Here is a 15831-nt window from a genome sequence, read left to right on the forward strand (position 1 = left end):
ACCGCTCAGTTTTTGCACAGAAAATGACAACAAATACAAGATTACAAACAGTATAGTATTTCATACCTTTGTGTACTGTCAGCTGCTCGATGTTCCAGTTATCAGTAATGCCAGGATCAGATAACAGAAGTTTTAAAACACTAAACTATTTGGAAATCGGGCCAGGTCACACATGTAAGGAGAAACTTGACAGATATTCTACTCTCACTCAAAGTGACTTTGGCAATAATAGAATAACATCCACACTGCAGGAAATTATAATCGTCATCTTGTCAGAGGACAACACGCACGACCTCACGTGATGTCATGGGGGCGTAGATGTAAACAAAGATGGAGGCTGTGGTTGTAGCAGCATTACTTTGCAGTGAGGTGGAAAAACACAAGGTTAAACTGACAACAAAGTGGTTGGATAGACACTGTCAGCACAAGTTGTCTATTCAAGGTAAGACTTTGACTGCCAACAGTATGGTCGCTTATATTCCCTTTGATATTATGGGTCTCAGATTTGTCTTTGTCGCAGCTGATACTATCAGCATGCAAGCAAGCAGTTTGGGAGGTTACCAGATAATCTGGGATGACCACTGGCACTCTCAAAATAGAAATTAGCCTACTTTAATGTAGCCTTATTGTGGTATAAAGGCTTCCCAGTGGGGTGGTGCACACTGTGGTCATACCCATATCAGAGGTTAGTTATTTGTGCAACTGTGTTTTTCAAAAAAGTTTTAGTTTACTGGTTGAAATGGACTGGCATACATGTCATTTTTCTACTTTTAGTGACCACGAGTCCAGGAGGGCAAGGTTCTAACCTCAGTGTGTGGTGAAAGTGTCAACTTCTGCACCACTGTACCACATATATGCCAGAATGTTAAAACATAAGCAAGGAAACATTCAAACTTCGTTAAATTAAATTTTACATAATTTTGTACTTATTCCTCATATTGAACATTAAAGGAAAAATTGTGTTAGTACCTTTTACTGCTTAAAAATATACACAGCCTCCTTGGAGTCCAGTGACTCATGAGAGTGCAAAGGCCAGTGTCGGAAATCTAATTAGGGGTGGATTGTTGCTAAATGTTAAATCCAAAACTCTCATAATCTGAGCCTGGCATTGTGCAACAAGGCCAATGCATTAAAAAAAAAAATCATAGCTTTTATATAGAAGCATATTTCTTAAACTTGAGTTCTATTTTAATGAAGTATTTTTATATAGAAACCTCACAAACAGTTTTTAAACCACTAACACACTGAAAGAATTTGTTTTAAAGAGAATGAACTCTGGTACTCTGCTACTTAAAAAAAAATACAGCTTTAGCCAGGTGTTGGGCTGATCTCTATCTCTACAGTGCATGTCAGTCAGTGCTTCTCCACTTCCTCATTTTTTCTTTGGTTTCCCACCATTTAAGGCACATTACCGTGACTTCACTCTTTGCTGGTCCACTCAACTTCACCACATCATGCACAATATTAGGAAAAATTCTTTTGGCCATCTCAAAAAAATTCAGTTTAAACATAATGGAAGTGTAATTGACGGGTAATTTCTAAATAAGTTGTTTTTGGCTTTAGTCAAAGAGCCCGAAGCTTACTCAGGTTGATGATGGATTTTTCTGGAACACTGAAACAGCTAATGTTCAGTCTTGCTTTGTATTTGAGTCATACGGCAGAAAAATGTTCATAGCATGATTCGCTGTTTCATGTTGTGCATCTCTGCAAATACTCCTCCAGCTTACTGTACCTGGCCACGTGTAATAACGATACATGGAGAATGAGAACTGTTAAAAGAGACAGTTCCAGCCTCTGCACCATGCCTATATAAACCTACTGACAGCAGGCTGGAAAAACAACTTGGCTAAGAAAGAGAATAGAAAGTAGAGGAGAGTTAATGAGGAAAAAGAGAGAGAGTGTGACCCACCCAGGTTTTGACCTATAGCTCTCTTTGTATTCCACTGACACAAAGATTTATTATGCAAACATCACCGGTCCCAAAAATACATATTGAAACAATTTTTGGGCAAACATGAAACAAAGTGAGCCTCCTGTGCTGTCACGGGAGTTTGCAGCTCAGTGTGGGCCGATGAGGCGGCAAAGAGAGCAGCAAGTGCATTAGTAGTCTCGCTTCACGAGCGCTGAAAAGGTATGCAGGCCGGGGCGACGTTGTGGGCCGTCACACAAGAGCGAAGGAGAGAAACAAAAAGAGAAACAAAAAGGAGGGAGACATGATTGAGAGGCTGCCATGGACTCCCTGCCTGTTGGTGTACCTGCTTGCTCGGAGGAACCAGGCTGAGCAAAGCCGGAGAGTGTAAACAGTTATAAACACACTTCTGTGTGCATGTGCACAGACTGACACACACACATGCAAACTGAGATACTCGCACAGCTGCACGTTAACTCTTTCCCCCATAAAGATGGCATCTGATGACCTCGCCTGTGTGATGAGTTTTGCCTCTTCAATATATATCAATAAAGATGGTAGTTTCTGGGTTTTTTCCACAGGTAGCTGCACAGGCAGGGACCATGTTCACTATGCAAACCTAGTAATTTTGTTGTATAAGCAGGCCTGAAACAGCTCAGTTCGGAAAAGTGCTTCAAGGCTTACTCCTAGTTGAGCTCCAAGGGGTAAAGGTTTAAGTGCATGGACCCACAGATATATGGATAACTGCAGCTTTGAGCTCATTTACTGACTAGGCTGTATGCTAATTTATACATCTGAATCCAAATGTTCCTGTACTCGCTCTGCCAGTAGGGCGAGGAACATTTTTCAAAGACAAGTTTGTCCAGCTACGGCAGAATAGAAAAGACAAACTGGCCAAAGCATCATATAAGTAAACACAGTTCTCACGGGATGTTCGGCATCATGTCATGACTCACTGCAAATCTTTGCATAGTTCTTTGGACAGAGAACTATGTAAACTATCATATGCTACTAGAATAGCTTTGGCCATTGTGGACCACATATGGACCTCACCCTATGAGAGAGATGTCTCTTTACAACTACATGTCAAAACATTGCAGGGGGTTAATTAAGGTAGCCCAGGTGTCCTTATGTCCCATGATGCTCCCAGATCAGATTGGGTGTCTTATAATCTTGTGTTATTTCAGTTTCATGGTGAAGATAGGTATTTGATTCAGTTTTATTCATGATGTGCCAGATCACAACAAGTCACCTCAAAGCACTTTATATTATCAAGTAAAGACCGTCAAATAATATAGAAAAAACTCCAGCAATCAGATGACTAAACACTTGGCGACAGTGGGAAGGAAGAAACCTCTGGCAGAACTAGGCTCAGAGTTCTGCCAGACCGCGTGATGCTAATTCTGAAATTTTTTTCACTGAGATGGTGTGAGGAGAGATCTCAGTGATTAATAGTTGGGATCAAATGAAGTGAATGTGTAAAAAAACCTGATCACAAACCACTTTAGAGCTTTTCTGCTAATTCAGTTTCTTTGCACCTTTGTCACGCTGAGTAATTCACAGGACATTATCATTCTCAGGTGGCTGCAGTGACTTCCTGTGTTCTTGTTATGTCAAGTAACCAAGATTTTTCATCTTTAAAGAATTTCTTTAATGTGAAAATATTGATGATATGTTTAGGAATATTTCCCTTCTGATTAATGGACAAAATCTTTGAAGTTTAACTTTAAAGAATAGCCTTCCATTTGTTAGATATCCCGCTTTTTATGGGTTTGGTCTGTTTTGTACTTGAAATATGATAATAGCATTACCTGCTACGGCACTGTCACATTAAAGGTGCCGACATTTACTTGGTTAAGCGGTAAATAGTGCAAATGACTCCTCCTGCACCAGTAAAAATGAGTCTGCCAGTCATCCATATGGTGCACTGACTTACACCTCAGCCTTTAGAGAGCTGATAACAAACCCTGAATTGACCACAGCATCGCCTTGCGGATTTAATTTCTTTCTGAGATGCCAATACATAAATATCACATCCTGCACATTAGCCAGAGGTGCTGACATGTTCTTGGCGAGGTTTGAACTTCTCTGCAGCGAGTAAACGTTGCAAACTGAACAAGAGGTTGAATCCGCCTCCTTCATATTTGCTCTGGAGCCTCAGTAATGTTTGTCCATCAACAAAAGGTCAACCACATATTTAATTTCTCTGAAAGTACCGCACTCCCCATTCATCTCTATATAGTAGGTGGTGGACCTGAGAAAGTCATGGACTGAATGCATTCAAGCAGATATTTACATGAACACACGCAGACGCTACTCCACCTCAGGCCTCCCATGGAAAAAAAAAGAAGAAAAAAAACGAAAAGTGATGTATGTGTTTTTCAGAAAGGACACATGGGTGAAACTCAACATGCCTCCATTCTTGTCTCGTTTTCTCAGGGTGAAAGGTATTCAGGAGGGAGAGGACAACGTCTCCCCGCTGGACAATTTACTGCCCTTCTCTGGGAATTCTACATGATCCAGGTATGGGAATGGAGAGTGGGAATAGCTGGAGCAGTGAATTCACTCTGGCAGTTTTATCTTGATTGCCAGATAAAACAGTATCTGGTGTTTTAAAGTCCTACACGAGAGTCTTTAGCAAGAAGCACTTTAGCTCCTTCTCACGTTCTGGTTTCTGATAAAAATCATGAAAACACTGTCATTAAAAAGGCCAAGAAAGGTGCAGGGAGGCTGGAGATTCCTTAGAAGACTTCTATTTAAAGCAGCAACATATTTGCGGAGAAATAAAAACCTTTCTTAGTTCATCAATCAAAGACTCAAATGCTGAGCCTTTACTCTGTGAAAGCACTGTACGTCTGGTTGTTCTCTTTGTAAAGTGTTTTGATTATGAGGGATAAAACCAATCCTTTATAAATATTAAGGCGTATGAAACAGCACCACAATCACTTCTTTGGTGATTAAAATTTGCTGTACTTCTTGATTTTTAGGTGCAAATGTTGTGTAAAGCATTCATCCTTTAATTGGTTTCTCTGTATTTTGCCCTCGTTCTTTCCCATGCTCACCGCCGAGCCAGATGCACAAACACAGGTATAGATCAACACAGGTATATACATGCGCTAATACCAGCACATACACACAGTAGCCTGACCCAGCAGCCCAGGTTAAATAGGGAGGAGGAGTAGGAGGATGAACTGCTGGGACTCTGGTTATCTTCAGTCGGTAAAATGCATTTTCCCAGAGCAGCACACGCAACAGCAGATTCACATGGCTGCCTGTGTGACGCAGAGTTCATCTCTTCTTTCGCTCTGTTAGTTTTATCTGATCATGAAGATTCCAATAAAAAATAACCTATGACCCCTGTGCTGCACCGTGCATACTATATATTTAAATAAACCAAGCATGTGCAGACACCAAGCTGAGCAGATGAGCAGATTTTAATATGTTGAAATGCAAAAATGTCTCTAACAAAATAACAAAATGGGCCATTTTTCACTTTCTCAGAGAGACACACTTTTATGTTGACTTCTTCCAATTTAATGTCTCCATTATATATATATAAACATATTTTTGTTTCTTTTAAAAGAGTTACCACTAAACTAGACTTATCATGTCTCTGTTGTATGCTTGTGTCCACTTACAGCTTATATCTATGCCATTCTGTGACAATATAATTTGAAATATGACCCTTGACCTTTGACTTTTTGCATCATCATCATTTTATCCTTGCGCTAGACTTTTTTCTATGAAAGCTTGTCAGTTAGATTATGAATCCTTATGCAACAGGCAAAAATGTGTTTTGTGAGATCGTTGTGTTCTTTGACATTAAACCCATCGTCATCTTTAAATCAAAGTGAACATTCTTGTTAAATTTGAAGAAATTTCCCCAACATAGTCTTTTCTAAATGCTTATGGTAGCACTTTCGATAAAGGATGGTCCGTCCGTCCATTAATCTATCCGTCAATCGATCAATCAATGCATAATCTGTGATTTATTGAAACGTGGAAAGGCAAAAGGCCAGTTTCTTGAAGGAAATCCAAAGCTCTGCTTTGGATGTTGGCTGCAATCCGATGGTGCTTGTCTGTGTTTATAATTTTACCCTTTTTCAACAAGATCCACCACTGGTTGAAATGTAGCCACAAACCATGACAGAGCCTTACGGATGATTTACAGATGGCTGTAGGCACTCACTGATGTAACTCTCCAGACTCCTCTGTACAGTTTGGTGACAATTTGAACATAAAATTAAGTAGCTTAAGTAAATGAAGTCCCACTTAAAAAAAAGTTAAAATATTTTTATGACATATCCTTGGCGATTTTAATTTGGTTTTGGTACTAACTGAGCAGGAAATAAGAGTGTTTAGATGTTTAGATGTCATAACATAACAGAGGGAGAAATGGATAAGAGTATAAAACTTAGCAAACCAATTCAGTTATGGGATATGAAAATGGCTAACATTAGCCACCATAAATGCCAGCTGATATCAGACTGGCTACATTTGTGGCAGTAAAAGATTGTGTTGTGTGTGTGTGTGTGTGTGTGTGTGTGTGTTTTAATCCTTTTTAAAATTTAAAAGGATTTACTTTTTAAAATGAAATCTATTCTAATCATTTTAAAGCAACTTGTCCATTCTTATCTAGCTAAAAAAGTGTTAAATAATTAGGTGAGAAAACCTTTTCTCGCTGATCATTTATCTTTTAGCAGGGTCTTTGTACAAAATTTCTAAATACATTATTCATTCAGTTCATTATTCAATAGTTCAGTTCAGAACTATTAGCCTCTTCCTCCCTCTCTGTCCTTGTGGTCGTGGTTTTCCCCTTGTCTAACATCTGCTGTGCAAAAAGAGCAAACCCGTTTCCAATGTTTAGTTGGAGGGAAACACACTCCAGTGATAAAACAGGTGTGGGTGGCTTTTGTTAGACTCTTGTCTTACGCTGCTCGACTTTATTCCCAAATGTTTTGAATTGTTTGGAAAGGCTGAAGTTGACGGGGATTTGCTGCCTGAGTGTGTGTGTGTCTGCATGTGTGTATGTGTGTTCATCTCTGTGCACTTAAAATAGCAGTGTATAATACACTTATCAAACAAAATGTCACTGTCCTAATGGCCTGGTTACTTGGTTTGATCAATATTTGTCAATTAGTGTGACGCATGTTCAGTTTCCATGTCGAAACTGACAAACATACAGGGTTTCGTGGCATTTTTAAACATGTTGCAATGCAAACGATGAAGATTGGTGATATGTTATTTTTGGTTTGAATTTATCGGAAAAGATTTTTACACAATTCAGCATTGCAATTAAAACCTTATTGTTGGGTAGGAAAGACATTGAATCGACAATGTGCCATGCCAAATTCATATTATAGCATCTAAAAGTGCTTTATATATCTATATATTATATCTGTTACAAATTCTCTGATTTCAATATGGATTTTAAGCTATTTTTTGACATTTGACTTTTATTACCAGCTTTGACTAAACAAGACCATTCAGAGCGACTCATGCTGCCCAGAAAAATGGTTAATGCCTCAGCTGTTGTTCTGTCTTGTTAAAAATGTCTTCATTTTTTTGTTTTGTTGTAGCTTGTAAGATTAAACATCTTTGCCCCAATCTGCACAGTGAACATGATACTGGAACTGTTGATCCTCTTAGGAGTCATGTTAAGTATGTAAATCCAAGCCCTGAGGTATTTTGTATTTTAGAAAAACATTTACACATAAGTTAACTTGTTAACACAAGTCTGCAAAATGAAACGTGAAGCAGTCATGGCAGTTCTTTACATAGATTCTGAGTGATTTTAGGTAGAGAGTCAGCTGACACCGCTACTTTCAGAGGAATCTGTGATATAATAATACGATTTCATTTTCTAGTTTTACAATAAAAGTGAATATTTTGAATTATGATGTACTGTGCACAGACACAGCAGTGCTAAGCGTCGTCTCTTTTCCGAACCATGTTGTACCAAATTAATGCATTATGAAAATGCAGGCCTACATTTAGAGCCATAGCCTAGTGGTGTTATGCTGATAGATGTGGGCATCATAGTGTATTATAATATATTGCATCCATCAGAATATGTGCAGCCACTACAATTTCAGTGTCCTTCTTTTCAAATCATAGCTGTATGCCTGCAGTTTTTTGAGCAATGGGGATATATAGTCAAATATTTTTTCTGGTAGGTTCTTATTAGTAAAAATGTTGTAATGTTCTTTACACACTGAAGCTGTTAAATGATGAAAAACATAAAAACCTTTGCACTGCATTTATACCCACTAACACAATTTTCTGCATGTCTGCAGATTAACACGTAGGATGGCTGGAACATATTTTGTTCAAAAGTTTTGCAATTGTAAATGCAATCAGTTGGAGAGCTGCGGAGCTCAATATGGCTGCTTTTGTTACGTCACTTGCGAGGCATCTCACGTGTAGCACCTTAACAGTTTCAGTTGAGAGCTCTGTTTTCCTTCAGAGCTATGGATTGCATCAAGGTACGAAGTTAAAGGCTAGGCAGATGAGGTTTCAGACATGAATCGTAGACCCAGGCAGGGGCATTGGGAAGATAAAACCACTGGATGGAGCTCCTGACAGTGGGAGGAGGGTGTGATGGGAGAGGCTGAGAAGGGTGAGAGCTTTACTCAGGTAGGTCTGCCCAAACATGACTGCTTGTTTACCTGTCAGTTTGTTGCTTTTGTCTGGGCCTCCCACGAGAGACAAAAAAAAGGAGCTTTAGCTCTTTGCAAGCAGGACCACCAGTGTTGCCAGTGTGTGCGCATTTTCCCCAATTGTGTAGTACAATTTCCTATAAGATAGTGCTCATGCTGAAATTATTGTCTATAAGTGTGTCCATCCATCTATACTTTCTCACGTGTTTCTGACCGTGTAATTGTACACATAAGGTTTTTTTGAATGGCCTGTTACATGAATGCATGTGAATTGCACATGCAAGGACAGCCCACAGCTCCTGTTGTGTTTGTTGCTGGGCGGATTTGTGTACAAATGTAAATACGTGTGACTAATGAGTTTTTCAGGAGGAGCAGACAAAATACGCAGTAGAGGGCTGAGGAATTGGGTTTAGGGTTAGCATTGTGTGTTTGTGTGTCTGTGCTTCTTTGTTTCCATCTATATGCAATGTAAGTGTTGCAATTTGTCATTTAAGACATGCATTTATTATGAGGTCCTGCCTGTGAGTTATTGTCACTGATGGTATATAGCAACATGAACACATAGTGGAAATAATGATCTAAATTGCATTTTTCTGGGAACTATTTGACATGAAAAAGGATAAATCAATCAATCAAAATTAACATCAGGTCCATTTTTTTTTTCTTTTTTAAAGCTTTTAAGAGACTTAGCTCATGCAACACATAGCATGTCCTTGGGTGGAAAAACACTGAAGAAGACATCCAGCCTTCACATCAAAAACTCATCTTTTAAAGTAGTTCATCAATAAGTGAAAAATTGTTTTGGCAATAAAACAACAAACAAATCCTTGTTCTGTTCATCTGCTATGATCAAATGTTAAGTTCTCCTTGCACACAGTATAGTATCGACAGAAAAAAATCGATACTATATTAAATGCAGCAATATGTTTAACAAAAAAGTGATTAAAATGAATCTAATTATTTTAAATTATTAAAAAAATATTAGTTTATTTTATTATTTTATCTATCATGTACAAGTAATTGACACACATTACAAGAACAAACTATTTCATTTCAGCTTTTAATGTAAAAATGTTGATCTTTTCTTTTTTGGAATAAAATTAATTGTAACTAAATGAAATACCTTTTTAAATTGAACTGGATATAAATCTGTGCTTTTCAAATTTGGTTTGTGAGTTGTGACAGCTTTGTACATATGGAAAAGAAAATTTCAGAACATAATAAATCAGAAATGCTTAAATTTTACTCATATTTTTACTCAAAGGACTTATATGTAATAGTATGATTTACTCATTAAAGCAGGCATTTTTGCCTATAACATAATAGGAAAATTACAAGTAAGCAGGTATCATAATCCAACAGAGCCAGATGCAAGTCTAAAAAAACTATAAAACCACATAAACATTTATTACTGGAGATAAGATTATATGTATCTATACATATAATAATAATTATTATTGTGTTCTTGCCATATGACTTTTTTCACAGCACAAAAAGCACAAAAAGGGTGAAACCACATGTTTTTTTAATGGTGACAATATCTGTGAGCTTATATGCATAACCTTTAAAATGTTTTCATATGACTGGTATCCAGTCATATCCAGAAATCAAAATTGGACACTATGACACATGCAAGCCTTATAAAACCTTAAACATTTATTAATGGTGTGAATATTAAATTATTATAAAAAAATATATATTTCTACTTCAACAAGCTCAATGTAATGTTTGTTTAAACAAAAAAACCCTGTTCTTGACATTTAATGTTTTCCACGGCATAAAAACATTTTTTTAATGTCGGCAATACCAGTGAGCTTAGCCCTTAAAACGGCTTCATTTAAAAGGAAGTCAGTTATTTACACTTGTTCTTTTCCTGCTATGACGAATCAAAATTTCTGCAGTAAAAAAAAGTGGTATTATTCCACAGAGACTTTTTGTTTTGTCGTTACGTATGCTGTAGGCTCAGCAGCATTCAAACGACATCATCGCTAAAAGTTCCCTGAGCAGGGTTCAATGGGATGCTGAGTACTGCTTTTAAATGGGGAAATAATGTTGAAGACATTACTCATCGGAAACCCCCTAATCGGTTACATTTTGTTCTCAACAGTTTTGTCAAAGGTTATTATTTGAGCTATACATTAAAAAACCCCCAAAGCTTTAAAGAACTTTTGCAGCTCCTTATGTGACTTAGATTGTGGATCCAGCGTCATTTTCTTAAAAGAACAAAATTTGGTTGAAACTTTTTAAGATTTTTTAAGTAGAATTATGAATATGAAAATCAGCTATTCCAATATAAAAATGACTAATGTACTAAAAGTATTTGCTGGAAAAATAAATTTAAGCATACGTATATGGCTCATTAAAAAGCTATGGGGCTAAAAATAATAGAGACTTTCTGGTGATTAATAAATAATCTGTGGTCTTAAAAACAATTTATATAACAAAAATCATGATATCCGTGTTTGCTTATGGTCGAACTCTTCTGGGTTTACCGTGTATAGAGTCTTTCCTGGTTCATTTCAGCAGAATCCAGTGGTTTCAACGAACCTCTTTCCCAAGATCCATGGAAACCACAAAGTTGCTAAATGTTTTTTATATGAATAAGAGGCAACGACAAAATTTTCACAATGCATCTTCTGAAGTGACGTAAAGGCTCTTTTCAAAAGGGGGAAATAACCCTTAAACTGAAACGGCGCTTTCAATTCTAAGAGGTAGAACATTAAACAAGTTTTCTTGCAAAATTGAGCAGCAGTTCAAAGGGATTGCAACAGTGTTGGATCCATTTTCATGTGTTCGGTGCTTGTGCTTAACTGTGTGTATCTTAAGGCTTTAGCTGCTGTCTGTGTGTGTGTGTGTGTCTGTGTGTTGTGAATATGCGTTTGACAGAGTGTCTACCTGTGTGGCAGTAGGTAAGCCCAGTAATCTCTGTTTGTCTCAGTCTGAGAAGTATAATGCTGTGACTCATTCCTAGAGCGGGTGTGCTAAAACCCAAAGCACTCGATCTATCATAGAAATCAACAGTCGCCACTGTAATTTACTAAACTAATCCTCAAATGCCAAATTAATATGTTAAGTATAGGTGTGATTAAATGATGTGAAAGATGAATGTAGACTGCTAATGTTCAGCCAGTGTTCCCATCTGTGGTGAGTGAGGATGAGTTAAATGTTATAATCCCAGAGATCTTTGCTTTTTCTTTCATTCAGGCCCGTGTCTGTGATGCTGTGTGTCCTCTTTTTTGAAATGGAATGTATATTGTTGAATGGTTGGAATTCTTTCCTCTTCGGCATTGATAGTTGTTGTTGGCAGCAGCTCTAAAAGCTGTTGTCTACACTGAGCTTAAATCTGAATTTTGGAGGCACTTATCTGACATTGCTTTCTGTCTTTTGGTTCAGTGTTTTTGATATCTGCACTTTACAAGCTCTTATTCAGTCTCTTATGTGCATGTGAGAAATGCCACGTACACAAGCAAGCAGGCATATATCGCAAGAAACAGTGCCATGGATTTTCACTATATGTAACAAATACATGTCCAGAGGTTATTAGTTTATTTCAATTGTGAACATATAGACTCAGATCTTCTTGTTTAGGTGTGTTAAACATGAACATGTGGCAACATCTGCAAATAGCAGTTGTTAAATATCATACTGATTTAATCCACAGCTGTGGCTCAAGAACAGCCGTTCAGATACAGATAGTCAACTAATCTATCACTCTGATCCAGACTAGATTATATCTGAAATCATCAAATAGACTGACAATATTTAATTCTATTTATTTATTTTTCATTTTCATTTCCTTGAAAATAACTTTATTGACTTTGGGGGTCCTGATGCATTAACTCTTGGGCCAGAATGAAAAGGTTCTGCAATGGCCCTCTTTTAATGTTAATTTAAAAAACCCAAAAAACTACAGTTTGTTTTTAGCAAAGCAGCACAGTCATAGTTTTGCGACTGAAAGATATGGGCACAGATATTTTTCTGACTGACCTTATTACATATACTCGCTGGTCACTTCATAAGGTGTACATGTCAAACAGCTCATTAACTCTAATATCTAATCAGCCAATCACATAGCAGCAACTCATTGTATTTAGGCTTGTAGACATGTTGGAGATGACCGGCTGAAGTTCAAATCAAGTTTCCGAACGGGGAAGGACAGTGATTAAAGTGACTTTGTTGTTGTTGTTGGTGTCAGATAGGCTGGTCTGAGTATTTGAGAAAGTGCTGAAAAAAACTGAGAAAAATAGAAAATATGCAGTGAGCAGCAGTTCTGTGGGAGAAAATGCCAGAGATCTTTATCCTCTGGAGTATGTGCATCAGACTGTTTTGATGTTAACTCAAATAACCACTTGTAGCAAATAAGGTGTGCAGAAGAGCATCTCTTAACACACAGCACATTAAACCTTGAAACGATCTACAGCTGCAGAAGACCACAGTGGTTGCCACTCCTGTCAGGTCAGAATAGGAAACTGAGGCTACAGTTCAAACAGGCTTACCACTGGATAGTAGAAGGTTTAAAAATGTTTCCCGCTTTGATGAGTTTTGATTTTACAGTCAGACAGAAAGGAACACACCGTTGAGGTGTTTTGGCTCTACAAAAAGCATTTGATACTTTTAATCACAACTAGAGATGGCACGATACCACTTTTTTATGTCCGATACCGATACCGATATCATAAATTTGGATATCTGCCGATACCGATATGAATCCGATATAGTGTTTTTTAATCAACAAAACTGTTTTTTTTTAATATCTTGCTGCATTTTGTATAAGTTCATACTCAAGTTTAAAACAACAACTACACTAAAGCTATTCTGTTATACCTATATGCAAAAAAATATATATTTCATAGTTCAGCAATACTGATCAATCTAATAAACTTAAACCTACACCATCCTCCCTATTCTGGTATTTTAAAGAGCACTTAGCGTAAATATTAAGCAACCTAACTAATAGGGTTCCAACTCCCAGCAACAACAAAAATAAATAAATAAAAAATAGGGAACCACCCCTCACACTCCACCTCATGATGCTTAATCAACGTAATCAACCTTAATTTGATGCAGTGTGGAAAAAAAATGCACAGAAATCAATTATTTTTCAAGAAATATTAAATAGATTCAACATCTTTCTTCAACAAAATTGCAGACTGCACAGATGGTACCTTCCCAAAGGAAAAAGTACTATAGCTTACTAGGGTATATATTGTAACGTTCACAAGAACCAGACGGTTGGGGTCTCAGTTTGTCCGTTTATTCGGCACATAAGCCAGCGGGTTGTTAACTCAGGGGGAAGCGCTCTCGAACTACACCTCTCTTCAGCCTGGCACACACACAGAACAACCAGGTCCCCCTACCCCTTCCTGTACACCACCCTCACTACTTCCTGCAGCCCAACCAAACATGAATCTTAAAGGAACAACAACAGTGTGCAGAGAAAACCAACATGTCACTGTCCAGTAACACTTAACCATCGTTACACTGCCCCCCCAGCAATAAGTTCCTCGTCCCCGAGGGAACGACACAGTCTCTGAGGCGGGGCGGTAGCCTACGTTCCCTCCTTGACCTCCTGAGCCCCTGAGGAGGACGCGGAGCTTCGGGGCTTTGGGGTGAAGAGTCCGAGGGGGGGGAACGCAGCCCCGGTCGGGGGCCCCTCTGAGCAGGGTCATGGACGCTCTGTACACGTCCCTCTGGAAAGGAGGGGAGGGACTGTCCTCTGTAGGGGGCCATCCGGTCTCTGTGCAGCGCTACTATCCTCCCCCTAGGAGGCAACTGCACCCTGTAAACAACCTCCCCCACTCGCTCTAGGACGCTGCAAGGCCCCACCCAGCTGCTATCCAGTTTAGGACACCGTCCCTTCTTCCTCTTTGGGCTGTAGACCCACACCAGCTCCCCAGCACGGAAGTGCCTCCCTTTAGTGGTGATGTCGTAATTCCTCTTTTGGCGCAGGCCTGCCTTCGCCAGCTGCTCTCGGGCGTAGGAATGTGCAGAATCCAGCCGGTCCTGCAGCTTCCTTGCGTAGTCCCGGCCCGGTGGTGCCTCTGGCGCGTCCGGGGGTTTCCCAAAAGCCAACTCTGCAGGAGTTCTCAGCTCTCTCCCTAACATGAGCAGGGCAGGCGTACATTGGGTGGAGTCCTGCACTGCCGACCTGTAGGCCATGAGGGTAAGGGGAAGATGGTAATCCCAGTCCCGTTGGTGTTCTGAGGTAAGGATGGCTAGCTGCTGGGCCAGCATCCTGTTAAACCTTTCCACCAGCCCATCGCTTTGGGGGTGAAGTGGGGTGGTGCGGGTTTTCTTAGTCCCAAGGCGTTCACACATGGCAGCAAATACCTTGGACTCAAAGTTACGCCCCTGGTCACTGTGGAGGGTCTCTGCTGTTCCAAAGCGGCTGAACATCCCCTCCACTAATACATCAGCGACCATCTCAGCCTCCTGATCTGGGATGGCGTATGCTTCCGGCCACTTGGTAAAATAGTCCATGGCCACAAGAACATAGCGGTTTCCTCTGTCTGTGCGAGGAAATGGGCCCATGACGTCCACAGCTACTCGCTCCATTGGGGCTCCTGCTGGTTGCTGCTGAAGCTGAGCCCGGGACTGGTCTTGTGGCCCTTTGTGTGAGGAACATGCATCACAGCTGCGGCAAAAGTCCTCCACATCCCTCCGCTGTTGACCCCAGTAATAGCCCTGGCGGAGGCGGCGAAGAGTCTTGGAGACCCCAAAGTGGCCAGAGCCAGTGCTCCCATGGCAGGCTCCCAGCACAGCTGACCTCAGCGACCTTGGCACCACAACCTGCCACCTCTCCTCCCCCGTGGCAGGATCCTTCCAGGCACGCTCCAACACCCCCTCCTTCAGCCTGAGAGCTGCAAACTTGGCCCACAGCCCCCTGGTACAGATGGAAAACCCAGTGACCTCATCCCAAAGGGGTTGCTCCCCCTTCTCCAGCCACTGCAGGACCGGCAGCAGGTCTGTGTCTTGTTCCTGCCATGCCCTCCACTCCGCTGCATCCACCACCAGAAGAACCCTGCAGGCGAGCTGTGCTGCTCCGTCTATTGTCGTGAGTTCCCGCTTTATTTCCTCTCGCTTCTCACAGTAATGGCAGCCAGCTGCAGCACATGGGCGGCGAGAGAGGGCGTCTGCGTTAGAATGGTGCGTCCCTGCTCTGTGCTCCACGGTGAAATTGAAGGCTTGGAGCTCCTCCAGCCAGCGAGCCACCTGTCCCTCTGGCTCCCTGAAAGACATCAGCCACTGAAGGGCAGCATGATC

General features: G+C 40.1%; 1 protein-coding gene across 4 annotated transcripts in view; it reads left to right on the forward strand.

Annotated features, from left to right (window-relative positions):
- Positions 1-335: 335 nt before the first annotated feature.
- The window catches only part of LOC146661029 (uncharacterized), an 80506-nt gene continuing 65010 nt past the window's right edge, over positions 336-15831 (forward strand). For all 4 annotated transcript variants that reach the window (XR_014913468.1, XM_085419675.1, XM_085419679.1 and 1 more), the window contains exons 1-2: positions 336-442; positions 4349-4432. Coding sequence is in view for 1 of the 4 variants with exons in the window: in XM_085419679.1 (XP_085275805.1) it covers positions 4424-4432 (9 nt within the window). In the remaining 3 variants the exon portion in view is untranslated. The remainder of the gene's footprint in view (positions 443-4348; positions 4433-15831) is intronic.

This window comes from Rhamphochromis longiceps, linkage group LG10 (genome assembly GCF_057381845.1).
Source record: "Rhamphochromis longiceps isolate RC_006_pf linkage group LG10, R_longiceps_female_GT1.1, whole genome shotgun sequence".
Classification (NCBI taxonomy): domain Eukaryota; kingdom Metazoa; phylum Chordata; class Actinopteri; order Cichliformes; family Cichlidae; genus Rhamphochromis; species Rhamphochromis longiceps.